Genomic DNA, 18,755 nt, shown 5'->3' on the forward strand with positions numbered 1-18,755 from the left:
CTGGGACTTTTTCCCTCAAGGCCTGTTCTGGTGCTTTAGATTCTGCACCACACATATTTCAGGAGCCCTGCAAACAGTTAGCATTTATGGGACAGCCACAAAGTGCCCTGTAATAAACGCTTGTCTTTCATTCTGCCGCCTCTCCCTATGGCCGGGCACGCTGCCCTTCACTGCTTTGTTTCTCATTGCAGGTACTGGGATAAAGAAGTTTTGAGAGCCGAGAAAGATGCACGGAAGCCTTCTTTAACAAGGGCAATCATAAAGTGTTACTGGAAATCCTATTTAGTTTTGGGAGTTTTTACGTTAATTGAGGTAAAAGCTTTTACATACAGTGCATTGCTTTTCATTGTACTCAGAACGGTACTGAGATGGGTGGGACTATTGGGGAGAGAGGCTCATAGTTTAAGGTCTGAGGATAAAACACATCTAGGATACATGATGAGGCGCAGTGGTCATATTTATCTTTGGAAGGGGCGAATACTTAAATGACTGGACCTCAGGGAGATTATTATTTTTCTTTTAACCAGTTAAAATATAATGTCGTGGAAGGATAGCACTGAAAAGAAAAGACATTTTATACCATGTTAGGACATTGTTGGTGCTCAGTAAATGTGATAAATGCTAAGAGTGATCTTTCACCAAAAGGAGATCCTATAACCTTGAGGAATATGTGCCCTGTGGTTTGGAGGAAGTAAATTTGGGCCAGAACCCAGAAAAATAAGACATTTTACAGGTGCTCAACAAAAACTTAACTTGACCATGCCATATCTTGATAAATGCTTTCCGAAGTATTTGTATTGGGTATTGTCGCCTCCACTTAGAAACTGGGGCCCTTGAGTCTGGGCTGGAGTTGACCAGAGCTCCCAAGAGCACGCACCCTCTTTCTAGTAGGCTGGGTACTGCATGCCAACGTCCCCTCTGTGGAGGAGCTCCGGCCTCACCATGAATCCCGGTGAACCCGTGCATCACCCATTCTGGTTTCTTGTCCCTGGTTGTCGGGGTGGATTGGTGGTTGGAAGGTGGAGTCTTGGTAGCCTGGCATTGCAGGGAGTGTGGAGGCGGATGTGCAATGGAAAACGAAAGGCAGAGAGCCATGAGGTCAATGAACTCTATTACCCTGAAGGGCCTCAGTCAAGATCTTCCAGTAAGACAGCTTTCTACCTGGAGGTACAGTGCTAGTTCGCCTACCTATTCTAGGCTGCGGCCTGCTGGAGGTATGCTGAAAACCTGCCTGGGTGGCTTGTGCCCTCTGTGGTACCTTATGTACTACCTTAGGGACGCTGGTGGCCCTGCAAGTGTATGAGAGTAATAGAGATGTAAGTTGCAGGTGCTATGAAAGGGTTGTTTTAGATGCAGAAGTGTGGTGAGTTGTCATAAATGCATTTTGTTGGGGGTGAGATGGGTGGGCTCTTTGATTTGTATGTGGGAGGTGTAGCTCCTATTTAAAAGGCTCTTGTATTGAAGGGCACTGTGGGCAGCGGATAGCTAGGTAGGTGAACTCTGCCCTACACAACTGGAGAAAACCGAGAATCTGTCAGCTAATAGGTGACTGAAGGTCCTGGGAGATTGAAGTGCTCATTGATGACAAAGGTACATTGGCCAGTGTGCCAGAGGGTGGGGACAGGTATATGGGGCAGAGTGCCACCTTTGAGAGGGCACTAATTGCCACGTGGATACTGCTGTGGCCTTGTGAAGGGCAGGGTAGAGATGTAAACCAGTGGGACTGACTCCAGGGTGGGGGGTGCCAGCCTGACTTTGACCTGTGCACAGGTATCCCAATGATGGTGTTTCTACACGGTCACAAGTCTCAGTTTGAAATAAGCAGGGTGGCAAGCTGGTGTCACTGTGGCCTGTGTGTGCAGTATTCCTTGACCAAATGTGGTGGCTCGCCTCAGGGAGCAGAGCTCTGATGCATTCTGCTTCTCAGGAAGCCCCAGAGCCTCCCTGTGTGCCTGTGGTCCACGCCAGGTGTCTGGTTGGGGGTGGGCAGGGATGAGTGGCCTCCCTCTGCTGCCCCTGGCTCTCCAGTTTTCCTTTGCTACCAGGTGCTAAAGAAGCTGAAGATTGGCGGATCTCAACAGGTGGCCCATGTGGCTGGGTTTGAACTGAGCTGCTGGTTTTCTTCACTGTCACGGGCTGCTGGCTTCTTGGGGTGGCGTCTCTAAACCACAGATGGTGACTAGAACCCATCTCAAAATGAGCTGTCCATCTTTGCAGGGCAAGATTTGGGATAAGTAGACACAGAGGTAGAGGCCGCAGGAGCTGGGGTTCTTCCTGAGAGGGGATAGGCCCCACTGTGGTGCTGGGAGTGTTGATTTCACAGTTGTGCAGCCCCGGTAATACTTATTGATGGGGGATCCAGGATGGCCAGGATTGGGGGCTGAATGAAGGTGCAACTAGTGGAGAGCTGGCCTTTCTTTTAGGAGGTTGGTTATCGGGAAGTCATGGGAGAAAAGTAGAGACTAGAGTACCTGACCAACATGGAGACTCATACTGAGTAGTTTTAGTGTTAGTAGTAGCAGCAGCAGGGGCTCATACTCAGTGGTAGTGGTAGTAATGGTAGTAGTAGTACTCCTCTGTAGTAGTAATACTCAGCAGCAGCAGTAGGGGCTCATACTCAGTGGTGGTGGCAGCGGCAGCAGCAGTACTGGCTGTAGTGTAGTAAAAACAATAGTAAGTACGTGAAAAATATGTGTCAGGAACTGCTATGAGCACTTTACATGTAATATTACTTTTATTCCTTTGGCCAAGGAAAGTATTATTATCCCCGTTTTTAGAAAAGAGGACACACAGTGCCAAGTAGTTACATAATGTGCCCGGGGTCACACTAAACATAAAGGACAGAGCCGAGATTCAGTGTCACGTGCTCTGACTTACAAGCCTGACCATCTCTGTGGTAGCTTGTCCAGTGTCACCGAAGGCTCGTCTCAAGAACTTTGTCTTCAGGGTCTCAGATACATGCATCTTGAAGTTGGCCTAGGGATAATAAGTAGGATGTGAAGAACTCCCTGGAGCAGGAAGTCAGATTGGGGATTGTGAATTAGGGTGGAGTCCAGGTGACACGTCCCCTGGGTGCTGGAGGTGGCTAGGGCATTGGCACAGGGCAGCATCATGGTGCGTTCAGATGGACCAGGAGTCCTTTAGAAAGCCACCTTCCACTCCTTACCATCTCCGAGTAGATGAGGTTGTGGCTATCCTGGTGACTGAAGTTCTTAAACATCCGCACTCTTAAGACACCATTTCAGATTGGCTCCTTGAGACGGACCAGTGGGAAGGTAGTGGTCTTGGAGGGGACTCAGATGATCTGGGCAGAGGTGGAGTTCTCTATGTTGTTACTTGGTGAGTATGCCTGGTTCCCTGCTGAGAGGTGTTATCTCTGAATCCTGGAGTGGGTGTGCATTTGCTTGGCACGGATGAGAACCCCAGGTCAGTCACTAGTGTAGGGGGCAGTTCTCCGGTTCTGGTGTCTGAACACACTTTGCATAGGCAGGGTGTGCACCAGGCCTGAGGTATTAGGGTGACAGCTGGGTGGAACCAGACAGTGCTGGTAGCAGATAAATCAGATGTGAAGTGGAGCTGGGCTTTCTCCCACGAGGGTACGTGTGCTGTGTTCAGGGCAATATCTTGCTGGTTTACAGTATAAAGTTAGACAGTGGCCTAGATGAGTGTGGTCACTAGCATATGACACTCTTTCTGACTTTGTGTCTTTAAGATAATAATTGGCAGAACTCTTAGTTCTGATGCAGTGAAGTTCAGGGAACTGAAGTTTGTTAGAGTTGAACTAGAAGTAAACCTTGCGTTTTTTTCTGGCAGCCAAAAGAAGCCTAAAATCCAACACAGACACTCTTATTTTTCTAGTTTTGCCTGTTGACGCTCTGCTGTTTTGGAGAAGTTAGAGAGAAATGATTTCTTATGGTGAAGCTAGTAAGGATCTGTTACATTTCAAAAATCATTTTCAGGTACTGTTTTGGGTTTTCCATGATTAAAGCTAGTTGCTGACTTAGATAGAATGAACGTTAGTTCAATAATTGATTTTTTGAAGTGGCTTCCCATTTTGTGATCTTGTATCTGTGCTGCTAGTTGGCCTTTGTATTTTAGATAGTACAAGATCTCAACTCAACGTAGAGTTTTCTAAAAAGCAAATGTTTCCTTTGTGACCTCCAGCCCCCTTTTAATTCCTCTGGTGTACAGAACGCCTGGCAGATTATCCATGATTTCCAAACAGAGTGTGGGAAGCGCCCTCCCTGGGCACTACTGGCAGCGCCAGCGGGAAGAGGCAGGGTGATGCCAGGCCAGGCCAGGCTTTTAAGGTTGGGATTTTGAAGTAGTGAAAGCCTCTGTCCTATGAGGATTGAGGAATGATTGTAACGCTCGGAGAAGCAAATACCAGGCTGCTGTTGAACGTGGTGCTCTTGCAGGCCAACTCTGATTAGAACCGGACAGACAGGGCCCGGCCCCGTGGCTTAGCGGGTAAGTGCGCACGCTCCGCTACTGGCGGCCCGGGTTCGGATCGTGGCGCGCACCAACGCACCACTTCTCTGGCCATGCTGAGGCCACGTCCCACATACAGCAACTAGAAGGATGTGCAACTATGACATACAACTATCTACTGGGGCTTTGGAGGGAAAAAAAAAAGGAGGATTGGCAATAGATGTTAGCTCAGAGCCGGTCTTCCTCAGCAAAAAGAGGAGGATTAGCACGGATGTTAGCTCAGGGCTGATCTTCCTCACAAAAGGAACAGAACAGCCAACTAGGTCCCAGTGCCCCTGTGTGCACCTCCACGGGAGCTGCCTTTGGGACAGAGCAAGTCTCCATGTGCCCAGAGCCCTCAGGGTAAAAGAGGAGGAGCTTGAAGCCTCTGCATGGCGCAAACGACACAGAGGCTGCCTCCCTGTGTCATCCGGGGCCTTTTCTTGGAGTGATGAGGTCTCTGCCTGCTGGCATGTTAATGGGGTCTCAGGAGCCAGTGTAGGTTCACTTAGCCCCCTTCCCGGAGAGGGGAGGAGCGCTAGGCATCAAGGTCCTATTTCAGTGACCCTTAGCAATGGCCCCAGATTGAAGGGCAGCTGCAGGCCTTGTCCAGTGACTTGGCCTTTGTCCATGGCCACTTGGGCTGATTGTCTTTGGTTTAGGTGGAGGTTGTAGGAAGCCAGATATTTGCCTAAATCTTCACTTTGGAACCCAGGTGATGGGCAGGAAGTAAACAACCCAGATCCTCTTGAGTTCCACAGTGGAGTTTGTGCCTTGACTGTGTGGAGGCACAGGAGGGCGTGTGATTGGCTTAGCGTCTTGTGACTTGCAAGTGGTCTACCTGGTTTCTGAAGCAAAATGTTGATTCCTAGGCCAGTACTCTTTGCATTCTGTGCTGACGCTTTCTCTCCTGACCCACTGAAGGGTCAGAGAACCAAGAGTAGGTGTTTTTTCTGACAACAGCTCTGTGCTCCTTTGTCAACTGCTTCATGCAGTGTTTTCTTTGTTAGGTTTTTAAGAACATTTCGAAAATATAAAAATAGAATAGGATTGAAGGGCAGCAGAATATGCCACCCCAAAATATGCCTCTTTGGCTTAAAGATTATTTTTTGAGTTGATTATTTTTGAGAAACAGCTGACCCTGGAGAAGCTCTGAAAACAGAGTAGAAGTTCCCCTCTGTAGTGGCATTTACATTTAGAAAGGAAATCTCCATGTATAAGCGCATCTCCCTCTCTGTGCCAGGAGGAGAAGGATGGCTCTAAATCACAAGAGCATCTTATCAATGGCAAAGGCTTTAAGAAGACTGAAATCTGCACAGCAAACCTTACTCTTGTTTACTGTGCTTTTCCTGTTAACCCCTCAGAACCGACACCCTGCCCCCCAGCAACACACACACCTTTCTCTCTTTTGTCTTTAGCTGAAGATGGTATTTAAGGTGGTGGCCTGGGCCATCTCAGGGAGTTACTCAGTTTTTCTGGGTCTCTCCCTTATATACAGGAGGTATACATGTTAATAAACTGCTGTTTGCTTTTCTCTTGTTAATCTGTCTTTTATTACAGGGGGTCTCACCAAGAACTCAGAAGGGTAGAGGGAAAATTACTTTTCCTCCCCTACTGAATAATGAGCCCCTGTGTAACCCTAAACCAGCTTCAATAATTATCGACTCCTGACTAGTCTTGATTCACCTGAACGCCTACTCACTCCCCCTTCCCGAGATTATTTTGAAGCCATTCCTAGACATTCCCCATTTTATCTATACATATTTTAGCATGTATCTTTAAAAGATATGTAATCTTTTCCCCAAATAATCATAATACCGTTATTATGCATTAACATTGACACTAATCCTTTGATATGATCAATGTCTAGCCAGTGCTCACATTTCTATGTCTTTCTTTTTTTCCTTGCAGTTTGAATCGGTATAAGGTGCATCTGATATAGGTTGTATGGGTTCTTTTTCTATTTCCCTCTTTCTTCTCTGTCTACTATTATTATTATTTTGTTTATTTATTTACTTTTTAACGATGTTTTAATAGTTTATAACATTGTGAAATTTTGGGTTGTACATTTTTGTTTGTCCATCACCATATACATGTCTCCCTTCACCCCTTGTGCCCACCCCCTGCCCCCATTGCCCCTGGTAACCACAATACAGTTTTCTCTGTCCATGTGTTGGTTTGTATTCCACATATGAGTGAGATCATATAGTGTTTGTCTTTCTCTTTCTGGCTTACTTCACTTAACATAATACCCTCCAGGCCCATCCATGTTGTTGCAAATGGGACAATTTTGTCTTTTTTTTTTATGGCTGAGTAGTATTCCAGTGTATATATATACCACATCTTCTTGATCCAATCATCAGTCGAGGGACACTTAGGTTGCTTCCACTTCTTGGCTATAGTGAATAATGCTCCAGTGAACATAGGGGTGCATAAGCCTCTTTGGATTGTTGATTTCAGGTTCGTTGGATAGATTTCCAGTAATGGGATAGCTGGATCATAGGGTATTTCTATTTTTAATTCTTTGAGGAATCTCCATACCGTTTTCCATAGTGGCTGCACCAGTTTGCATTCCCACCAGCTGTGTATGTGATTTTTTTTTTTAATTGAAGAAATCAGGTTGTTTGTCCTGTAGAGATCCCTACAATCTAGAGTTGGCCAATTGCTTCCCCCATTGTGTCATTTAAACATGTTTCTCTGGCACGGTAAGTTGGTAGTTAGATCTAGAAGCTTGATCTGATGCAGGTTTGATTCCCCCCCCCCTTGACAGGATTACTTCACAGGTAGGGCTGTGAACCTCCCTTATGAGGGGCATAACGGCTGGTTGTCTTTTTCGTGTGTGTGATGTTAGGAGCTATTCATGATCATTGCTTCAGATCCATTAATTCATTAGGGGGTTACAAAATGCTGATATTCTAAGTCTCCCCTTCTTCATTTATTAGCTGAAATATTTCCATAAGGAGGAACTTTGCTATTGTCAAATCTTTGGTTACTCTGAGGTACAGTATATATAGGAGGGGCAGGGAGAATTCTTAATTTTTTAACTTTTTTTTTTTTAAAACTAGTTTTCAAAATAGTGAGTTGGTTCTTCAGCATTCTTCTCTGGGGCTAATGAGTTTTTGCTGTTTGTTTGTTTTTATGAGTATCAGTATGAGCTCATGGATTTAAACATTTCTGAGGTGCTTCAGTCCATTACAGTTATCTTTGTGCCCAACTTTGGCCGTCTTTGGCCAGTGGGAGTCTGTTCAGGTTGGGTCCTCAGTCTTTTGCACATACTCTAGTAGTCTTTGCTAGTTTCCTTGTTTTCTGGTGTGACAAGATGTTTCTGGCTCTTCCTGTACAGTTTTGGCCTCAGCCCTGGAACTAGCCATTTCCAAGCAGCCCTTGTTCCTTTTCATGGGAAATGGTATTTAGAGACTATAGTCTGGGCACTGGAGGTGGCCGTCGCTGCTGGGTTAGTTATAGTTTTCTGGCTTTTTGATTGGACAAAGCTGGAATACATTTTTTAAAAAAAATAAACATATCGTGAGTTTATATGGGTATTGCCAATCCCAATCAGATTCGGGACACTAGTGTTATTATTATTACTTTTTTTAATGATTTTATTTATTTATTTATTTATTTTCCCCCACAGCCCCAGTAGATAGTTGTATGTCATAGCTGCACATCCTTCCAGTTGCTGTATGTGGGACACGGCCTCAGCATGGCCAGAGAAGCGAGGCCAGAGAAGCGGTGCGTCGGTGCGCGCCTGGGATCCGAACCTGGGCCGCCAGCAGCAGAGTGCGCGCACTTAACCGCTAAGCCACGGGGCTGGTCCGAGACACTAGTGTTACTACTTAATCTCATTACTCTTACATCTGTATCTTTCTGCCCCATCTATTCTCTTTTCTCATGTGCCTAATCCCAGTTCTCAATGATATCAACATAATTATTCATTCTTTTTATCTTATAATGTCAACACTATCATATCACCCATAATGTGACTTCTGAAAACAGTTTTAAGATTTTTTTGCAGTTCATATTGTCCTTAGGGTGGGTATTTCACACAGGGAACGTATTTTCAAGTTATTTTGTTTAAAACCACTTTTAATAGTTCTTGTTTGTATGGTTATGATAACAACTGGATGGGTATTTATTTAGCCACATTTGCTTCATTTTACTCTAAAATTTTAGGAATTCCTTTTAAAAAATTTAATTATTTTGTGTTTTTATGGTTTCAAAGTCAAATCAACACAAGAGACTTTTTTAAAGAAAGCTGTTATTCTGTACCTTTCACTCTATTCCGTCTCTCCTTTTAGAGATAACTTTAAAAACAAATTATGATTCATCTTTTCATTTTGTAAATATGGTCTTTTCTGAACATTTAATTTTTCCTACTCTGCAGAACGGAGGGTCTTAGTTTCATCATTGAAACCTCAGGACTTTGAGTTCATAACGGCTTTTCTTGGAAGCATGATAATGTGGCCTGTAACTGATTAAAACCCTTTGTGGGGGCCGGCCCTGTGGCTTAGCGGTTAAGTGCGTGCGCTCCTGCTACTGGCGGCCTGGGTTCGGATCCCGGGCACGCACCGATGCACCGCTTGTCCGGTCTTGCTGAAGCCGCGTCCCACATACAGCAACTAGAAGAATGTGCAACTATGACATACAACTATCTTCTGGGGCTTTGGGGAGAAAAAGGGGGAAAAAAAAAAAGGAGGGTTGGCAATAGATGTTAGCTTAGGGCCAGTCTTCCTCAGCAAAAAGAGGAGGATTGGTATGGATGTTAGCTCAGGGCTGATCTTCCTCACAAAAAAAAAAAAAAGAAAAGAAAAAAAACCCTTTGAGGTACTTGTAAGTCCTTCAAAGCAGATCTGTGGCCTCTCCAGGCTCAGATGCCGTGATGGTACCAGAGAGTGAAATAGCAGATGTTTGCATGAGGTTAGTTTCTGCACCATAGAGGCTTCCAGGGAGAGGGAACTTCAGGCTCTGTCCCTGATTGATTGAACCTCCAGTCTCTGGAGGCTGGGTCTTGGGCATCAGAGTGCTCTTAATACCTCCTAGATGATACTAACATGCCATCAGGGCAAAGACAGCTGATTAAGAGAGGACTTAAGGTCTATGTATGGTTATATGGTTATCTTCTTTTTTTTCTCATGAATCAGTGATGGTGGAATTGGGCAAGACACATTTCAAATATGTGGGGAGACATGGTGGAGGAATTGTGCCCACTGGGGAAGTTTTAGCATCTAGTTATGTAGCAAGTTCCCCTAAGAAGCAAGGGGTGGGGCTCAAATGTCAGGTGCTTTTAAGGAGACTGAGTACCAAATACTCCCTAAAGAAACACCTGCCTCAAAGACTGAGACTTGGGTAGAACCTTGAGTCATGGGGCGTTGTGGTATTATATTGGGCTCTTTTAAAAATCCCTGTAGTTTCCCAGTTGAGAAGAATTCTTGTGAAGGAATAAAGACTATATTCTCAGTTCGTTTGTGGAAAGAATCTTCAGCAGCTCATTGGTGTGACAAATGAAGGGTTTATGTGAGCAATTTTTGACCTTGTTCCTGCTATCCAGAAAGTTTTAATTTGGTTAGTTTTCAAGTTCAGTAATGAGTATTTTTGCAGTTGTTTTATTTCTTGCTGATTGAGGGTTAGGATCAGGAATGGCTAGATGAGTGGGAAAGTGTGGGCCATGAACTTACATTGCTCATTAATGAGCCTGTTCGCTTGACTGGATTATTAAATACTCTTAGCAGAAAAATCCAGACACTTAGGCAGTAGTGACCTGCCTTCATTTTGTACTCTTTTTTGCTGGATTTGTTGCATCTATCAGTATTCTTTTTGATGGGTGACATCCCTCTTACTTTCTCTTATAATTACACCCATGTTAGGCTCAAATGGAGAGCTGAGTAACAGGCAGCAGTGATTTGCAGAGACAATCATAAGTTTTAGGAAAGTTTGGGAGGGCAGGTGTTACCGCTGGGCTTCTAGTGGATAGCCCCAGGTTTGTATGCTGCTGCCTGGGCTGCCCTTGGCCACACCTGGGCTGGGACTGTGCATATGTCCAGTCTGATGTTCTTGCTTCTCTGTGTAAGCCTCCAGATTTCCATCGCGGTAAACTCTCAACAGTCTGTTTTACGACCTAGTTTATTAGGGACTCTTCCATAGACTCTTTTTTTTTTTAAAGATTTTATTTATTTATTTTTTATCCCCAAAGCCCCAGTAAATAGTTGTATGTCATAGCTGCACATCCTTCTAGTTGCTGTATGTGGGACGTGGCCTCAGCATGGCTGGAGAAGCGGCTCGTTGGTGCGCGCCTGGGATCCGAACCCGGGCCGCCAGCAGTGGAGCTTGCGTACTTAACCACTAAGCCATGGGGCCAGCCCCTCCCTCCATAGACTCTTAATGCCTCTTGGCATGAATGATTGGAGTAGGCTGGAAATGGAACAGTGGGCCTTTGTGTTCTTGATCTGATCATCTTACGCTGATGTGATCATCTTACTCATAAGTCTTCAATTAAACAGTGTTCCCTTACCTCTGTATAGTAGATGAAAACTTCCATGACCTCGTGGAAGGCGAGGCAGTTCGTGAAGCCTGTGAAAGAAAATGCATGTTAGTTTTGTTTCGTGTTTGGTGTTTTGGATTCTCCCTCCCTTTTGTGCATGGGTTCCTCACTTCAGACAGACAGACAGAAGAGAGCTATCAAAAGCAAATTTGTCAGTTGTTTACCAGTTCTTTATTAACATGGAGGGATTGCTTAAAAGGAAATGCTTGTTTCAAAGTCCAGTCCTTGAAAGATTTCCTAACTTTTGGCATTTTGTCTTTTGAGAAGTCTGTGGAGGAAATGATGTCGAGGACCTATGTGTTTACTTTCGGTGACTTGGATTTGTGTTGAGTGTTTGGTTTTCTTTGATGGAAGAGGAGGGTACCTTATAAGGTATTACTACAGGGAGGAAGTAGGTTGTGGGGTGGAGTGGCCATTTGGCAAGGAGGGGCAAGTTTTACTGTTTCTTGGCCTTTAGTCTTGGGAAAGAAAATTGCTTTCCTTAAGTTTTATTCAGGAGGTAAGCTCCAGTGCCTCCCAATTCATTGGTTTAGGATTTTAAGTTTTGCCTCAGGGAATAGATGATTGTTAGTATTTCTTCAAAACTGTGACCTGCAGTGTATGGCTGATGGAGAACCACTGATGACATTATTTTTTAGCTTGGCTTCTGCTATTTAATTTTTGACTCCAAGGAGGCAGTACTTCTGGGCATATCCCAGCTTCTAGGAGGTAGAGACATACTGAAGCAACGCCCCCCGGGGCCAAGATCCTGGGAACCTCCCAAGCCTGGTTTCTTTTTAATACTCCTGCAGATGCTGGACTCCGTTCTCCAACACCTGGAGTTTGAGTTGGGAAAGATTGGAGGGCTCTCTCTTCTGATCTGTGTTTGTGCCAATATCTCAGTTCATAAAGGCTATTAAAGTAGAAGGAGATGGCAAGAGCTTGCCTCCTGTAAATGATCCATCTTGACTTAGGGCTGGGACATTGAGAGTACCAGAGGAAGTGGGCAGGCTGCGAGCTGGGCTGTCCATATGTAAGCAAATTCCTTACCCTTCTTTTTTTTTTTTTTTACCTCAGTTTCGATGAGAACGACGGTAGTGAGTTCTCACTCATTTTGTTCAGATTTTCCAAGGATCCTTACCCTTCTTTTGCCACTTTTTCCTTATTCATCTTAGGCCAAGACTTATTTTGTGTTTTGCCAGATGTGTTTTAAAGCCCTGATTGTCATATTTGCTGAGCATTCACAGTGTACCAATCACAATATACTTAAAACTTTATTGTTTTTGCACTTATAATTTTGGCTTAAGGTTAAACCTATTATCTGCTTGTCTTAAAGAAGAAAGTAGTTGTATTTTTTGTTTAGATTGGTGGTGAATATAGCACTTTGTCAAAATGCCTTATTAACATGCTAATAATAAAAGTAAAGCTAATAACAATTATTATTGTGTTAAAATTATCTCAAAATAGATTAAAGACTTGAATGTAAGACCTGAAACCATAAAACTTCTAGAAGAAAACACAGGCCGTACTCTCTTTGACATTGGTCTTAGCAGTATCTTTTCGAATACCATGTCTACTCAGGCAAGGGAAAAAAACAAACAAAATAATCAAATGGGATTACATCAGACTAAAAAGCTTCTTCAAGGCAAAGGAAACCATGAACAAAATGAAAAGACAACCTACCGGCTGGGAGAAAATATTTGCAAATCGTATATCCGACAAGGGGGTTAATCTCCAAAATATATAAAGAACTCATACAACTCAACAACAACAAAAAAACCAAACAACCCTATTAAAAAATGGGCAGAGGACCTTGAACAGACATTTTTCCATAGAAGATATACAGATGACCAACAGACACATGAAAAAATATTCAGCATCACTAATCGTTAGGGAAATGCAAATCAAAGCTACAGTGAGATATCACCTTACACCTGTCCGAATGGCTATAATTAACAAGACAAGAAATAACAAATGTTGGAGAGGATGTGGAGAAAAGGGAACCCTCACGCACTGTTGGTGAGGATGCTAACTGGTACAGCCACTATGGAAAACAGTATGGAGATTTTTCAAAAAATTAAAATTAGAAATACCATATGACCCAGCTATTCCACTACTGGGTATTTATCCAAAGAACATGAAATAAACAATTTAAACAGATTTATGCATCCCTATGTTCATTGCAGCATTAGGCACAATAGCCAAGACGTGGAAGCAACCCAAGTAGCCATCAACTGATGAATGGATAAAGAAGATGTGGTATAAATATACACAAGGGAATACTTCTCAGCCATAGAAAAGACTAAATTGTGCCTTTTGCAACAATATGGATCGACCTTGAGGGTATTAAGTGAAATAAACCAGACAGAGAAAGACAAACACTGTATGATTTCACTCATCTATGGAAAATAAACAAACACATGGATAAGGAGAACAGATTAGTGGTTACCAGAGGGGTTGGGGGTAGTGCGGGAAGGCAAAAGGGATAAAGGGACATATATGTATGGTGACGGATAAAAACTAGACTACTGGTGGTGGGGCATGATGCAGTCTATACAGAAACTGATGTATAATAATGTACACCTGAAGTCACACAATGTCGTAAATGAGTATGACCTCAATAAAATAATTAAATTTAAAAAAAAGGTAAAGTTTGTGTTGAGAAACTGGTATGGTTTGTATTTCTTTTTTTTTGCTGGGCAAGATTTGTGCCCTGAGCTAACATCTGTTGCCAATCTTTGTCTTTTTTTTTTTCTTCTTCTTCTCAAAGTCCCAGTACATAGTTGTGTATTCTGTTTATAAGTCCTTCTAGTTCTTCTATGTGAGCCACCACCACAACATGGCTACGGACAGATGGGTGGTGGGGTTTTGCGACCGGGAACAGAACCCCGGGCCGCCAAAGTGGTGAGTGCGCCAAACTTGAACCACTAGGCCATCAGGGCTGGCTCTGGCTTGTATTTCTAATGTAGTCTTTTTCCTTTCCTTTTAGGAAGTCGTCAAAGTAATCCAGCCCATATTTTTGGGGAAAATTATTGATTATTTTGAAGGCTATAATCCCACTGATTCTGTGGCTTTGCATGAAGTGTACGCCTATGCGGTGGTGCTGACTGCCTGCACGCTCATCTTGGCCCTACTGCACCACTTATATTTTTATCACGTTCAGTGTGCTGGGATGAGGCTAAGAGTAGCCATGTGCCATATGATTTATCGGAAGGTAGGTGTCATTTGGTATCAAAATGTGTATCTCACCCAAAGCATCAGAAGCATTTTGGGAAAGTTCTATGTGACTTAAAAATTTTGTAAATAGAATCATTTAAACTTTACCAGAGAAGCTTGCTATTTGTATCAGACTAATTTTTCTTTTTAAGCAGACTTTACCTATATATATATATATATATATGAAAGTTTTCTGCTGAGATCACATCAGGTTGCCTTTGATAACATTTGGCTACAGCCTGTTGCAAAATACTAAATTTGTAAAAATCTAGTTAAAAAATAAGTATCAAATTGATTTTCAAGGTTTCATGCCTAAATCTCATTTGTATTTATGGAAATTTTTTGGTGGTTGGTCAGTAAAACCTTCATTTATATTAAAGGTGTATTTATGAGTGACCTTCACTGAAATCGGATCTATAAAATTAAATCTAGGAGAAAAAATTGTATTTGAGAAAGGGAATGATTATATTTTTTAAATGAACTGTTTAATCATGTTCAATATAACTTTGTTAACGAAAGAAAAATATAAATGGAATTTGTGCCCAATACAGACTCACTCACTGTATTCCATAGTGAAGGTTGTTTTTAATGATATTAAAGAAAATAGTTGGATGTTTGGGATAAGACTTTAAATTTCACATTGTTTTTAGTAATTTGGAGAGAACTTATGGTTTCGTCTATTTTATGTTGCTGTTCATTCGAGTTATTTTTTTATATAATATTTTCTTTCCCTTTATTGTGCCTTATAGCAGTTTTAAGGATAAGACCTGATTTGGATGTGTTCAGTTTTTTTGTATTGAGAAATGCCATAAAATTATCCCGTAGTTTACCCTCGTCTTAACTAACGTAGAAAGAGTAAGGATTTCAGGGGTCTTCACAAAGGAGTTGCCACAGATACATCAGTGTCATTAGCTGAAGGGCTCGTTATGAGCTTCATCCTGGATATCTCTTTACCTGGGCTGTGTGCCTTAAAAAAAAAAAACAAAAATCTCGTTTAACTGTATTGTTTACTTGAAATTTGCTGAGAGAGTAGATCTTGAGTGTTCTCACCAAAAACACACACAAAAGGTGATGGATATGTTAATTAGCTTGACTATAGTAATCATTTCCCAATGTATATCAAAACATCACGCTGTACACCTTAAATAATATACAATTTTTATTAAAGAAATAAATAAAATCATCGTTGAAAGATAAAGCCAAGCAATTGAAATTTAAAGTATTGCTTCTTTTATCTAGTTGTTGCTTATCTAGAGCTTCTGTTTCTGGTGAATACTTTTCTCAGCAAAATGCAAGATGTCCCCCCGACATCTTTCTTTGAGCAGAGTCTTATTAATCTCGGAATTTTGTGAGTCCTGGAGGTCTGGCGCCTTGTCTATGGTAGGCTACAGCGTGTAAGCCCGATTTCCTCTTTTGTGACATGGAAATGTAGCAGTGCCTATACACTTTTGTCAGGGGGTCTTGGCTCTCATCGAGGGGTCTTCATTGTCATCATCATCATCATCATCTTTGTTATTCTGTTGCTCTCCATTCTACCTTTTAGGAGAAGAGTATTCAGATTTCTCTACAAATTAGCTAGATTTCTCTCTTTCCAGATCATACTTAGCTCCCGTAAATAAATAGGGAATTTCACTCCATCTCCACTGTGAAAACCTTAAACACTGAAGTCAGGTCTGAGGTGACGATGGTTCAATCATACAAAGCTCTTTGCTGCTCATGTGAGTTGTTGTCCACCTGTTTTTCTCCCCTTCCCCACTAACTCTTTGAACCATTGCCCTTGGGGAATCCTCTCTGACTTGGCACATTTTCTTACCTGAATGTAAACAACTCCCAAAGGTGTTAATTTGCCAGCTTGGTTAGCCTAAAAGGATTGTCGCTTTATGAAGTCGAGAATTGCTTGGGTCAAACCATAGACATAACCTGAAATTCCAGGAACGTGGGAAAGACAGATTTCCTCCTGTGCTGCCTTGTATCTAGAATTTTGCTGAGGTGGAGAGTTAAGACAGTCCTTCACAGTGGGCTGATTCCTTAGGGCAAGAGCCGGCCTGCAGTGCAGCTTGGAAAGGCCCCGCCATGAACGTTTGTGGTTTGTGCTCAGGCCCCACCTCCCAATCCCTGGTCCTGGGAGAAAATCAGGTTGGGTGTTATAAGTAGAATGGCTGCTAAGCTCAGAGTCGTAGTTTGTGTTATTGAATGACCTTGTGGGATGTGTCATATAAAAAAATGACTTCTCATTTGTTTACCTTTGCACAGCTTTGGTAATAGTACTTTTGGCTATTGATCATTGATTTTTTTTTTTTATTGTGGTAAAATATGCATAACATAAAACTTACCGTTTTAACTCTAAGTGTACTGTTCAGTGGCATTAAGTACATTCACGTTGTTGTGCAGCCATCACCACTATTCATTGCCAGGATTTTTCATCTTCCCAAACTGAACCTCTGTGCCCATTAAACAGTAACTCCCCAGTCCCTTCTGCCCACAGCCACCACAATTCTACTTTCTGTCTCTATGAATTTGACTACTCCAGGTACCTCATATAAGTGGAATCCTATAATATTTGCCATTTTGTGTCTGGCTTATGTCATGTAGCATAATGTCTTCAGGGTTCATCCGTGTTATAGCATGTGTCAGAACTTAATTCCTTTTTAAGGCTGAATAATATTCCCTTGTAGGCTATATATACAACGTTTTGTGTGTCTCTTCGTCTGTCAATGGGCATTTGGGTTGTTTCCGTCTTTTGACTATTGTGAATAATGCTACTGTGAACCTGGGTGTACAAATACCTGTTCGAGTCTGTGCTTTCGGTTCTTGTGAGTACATCCCCAGAAGTGGAATTGGTGAACCCTGTGGTATTTTTATGTTTAATTTTATGAGGAACTGCCATACTCTCTTCCACAGCAGCTATGTAATTTTACATTCCCACTTGATCATTGATTTTTCTGTTTAACTTGAGGACTCAATGAAGAGAAATTTTTATGAACTATGACATTTTTTTGGATCAGCGGCTGCAGTTGGCAGTCTGTTGAAACAGCTCGTGGTGGTCTGTTCAGGTTCCTCAAATCTCTAGGGCATTTTTCAGAACATTTTACCAAATAAAGGGATTGTGCAGCACAGGCTACGCTTTTTGTAAAGTCAACAGATTGGCATTAAGAAAGAACCCAGGTTCCTCACAGCAACAGCGTTTTGAACATTATACTTTCTCGTTTTAGAAGGTCACTGCTAGTCACTGGTCATATTCCCGGCATGGGTTGCTATCACCTCTACAATGGGACCAGTGGCTTACTTTCTTTCTTGTTCTTGGCCGGGACACAGAAGAGGGAGGATATGTCCAGCTTCAAACCTCGAGGGTTAACTTCCCCAGCTTTAGAGCACAGGAAGTGGAGCCGGGCTGGGGAAGATGGTAGCTTCAGGCAAGGTGAGCCTGGATTGAAGATGGCTGACCATCTCCAGCCCCAGTCACTAGTGGGAATGCATCTCCCATTGGCCAGCTCTGACCACGGGTTCAGGCCTGGGTAGAAGTGAGCCTGAATGTTACGGGTCTCTAGACCGGGGGCAGGCAGGATGACTTGTAATCAGTCTCAGTAATCAGAATGGTCGTGTTGTATGGCACAGAGATTTTTTGTATCATAAAATGCATGTGGCATAGAGATTTTTCTTTAAGATCTTTAGCCTAATGGGCTCTGGGTTTCCTGACTTTGTGTCCACTTTGAAGAACTGTGGCAGTTCCCGTAGTGGATCCTGATGATGGGCTGACTTGCTCTGAAGGCAGGTAAAGCCAGAGGAGTTAGTCATTGAGATCACTAACCCTATTCTCTGCCGCTTGTTACCTGATGTGGACTTCCGTGCAGAATCGGGTCAGTTTGGCCAGACTTCTTATTCTGGCTAAAATCGTCGACTCCGCTCTCTCTAGAGTTAACTCAAAGGATAGTTTGTGAGAGAACATTTGTCCTTCTTTGTTTCAACTTGTAAGATGAGTTGACTGCATGTGAACATCCTAGTTTCCCTTGATCCTTTACTGTAGATCTATCTTACAAGAATTTACATACTATCGATCCTCATTGTTCACAGATTCTGTATTTGCGAATTTGCCTACTTGCTAAAATTTGTTTGGAACTCCCCAATCAATACTCGGCTCTTTCGTTGTTGGTCATTTGTGTGTGTGCACAGAGTCCTAAAATTTTGAGTCACCTGACCCATACCCAGCTGGGGTCAAACAAGATGACACTCTGTCTTCTTGTTTCAGCTCTCATATTATGAACAAGTGTCCTTTCCACAGTCTGTTTAGTGCCTGGTTTTCCACATTTTTGTGCTTTTTTTTTTTTTTTGGTGATTTTGCTGTTTAAAACGGCCCCCAAGCGGAGTGCTGGAGTGCTGTCTAGTGTTTCTAAGCACAGGAAGACTGTGATGTGCTGTATGGAGAAATGCGTGTGTTAGGTGAGCTTTTTTCAGGCGTGAGTTATAGTGCTGTTGGCCATGAGTCCAATGTTAATGAATCAACAATAGATATTAAATAAGATGTCTTTAAGTAGGAACACACATAGAGCAAGGT

At 42.7% G+C, this 18,755-nt stretch overlaps 1 protein-coding gene and 1 pseudogene across 6 annotated transcripts in view; one reads left to right on the top strand and one right to left on the bottom strand.

The window, feature by feature from the left end:
• The window catches only part of ABCC4 (ATP binding cassette subfamily C member 4 (PEL blood group)), a 274,730-nt gene that overhangs the window by 49,534 nt on the left and 206,441 nt on the right, over window positions 1-18,755 (top strand). For 4 of the 6 annotated variants that reach the window (XM_087435920.1, XM_087435918.1, XM_087435919.1 and 1 more), the window contains exons 3-4: window positions 192-312; window positions 13,977-14,201. In XM_087435920.1, the coding sequence (XP_087292046.1) occupies window positions 192-312; window positions 13,977-14,201 (346 nt within the window). The remainder of the gene's footprint in view (window positions 1-191; window positions 313-13,976; window positions 14,202-18,755) is intronic. The other 2 variants (XM_087435921.1, XM_087435922.1) reach the window with 1 other exon arrangement.
• On the bottom strand, window positions 12,061-12,126 carry LOC147916065 (small nucleolar RNA SNORD116; annotated as a pseudogene).

The sequence above is a fragment of the Ceratotherium simum genome, chromosome 10, assembly GCF_057802395.1.
Source record: "Ceratotherium simum simum isolate JZ-2026a chromosome 10, ASM5780239v1, whole genome shotgun sequence".
NCBI classification, from domain to species: Eukaryota; Metazoa; Chordata; class Mammalia; order Perissodactyla; family Rhinocerotidae; genus Ceratotherium; species Ceratotherium simum.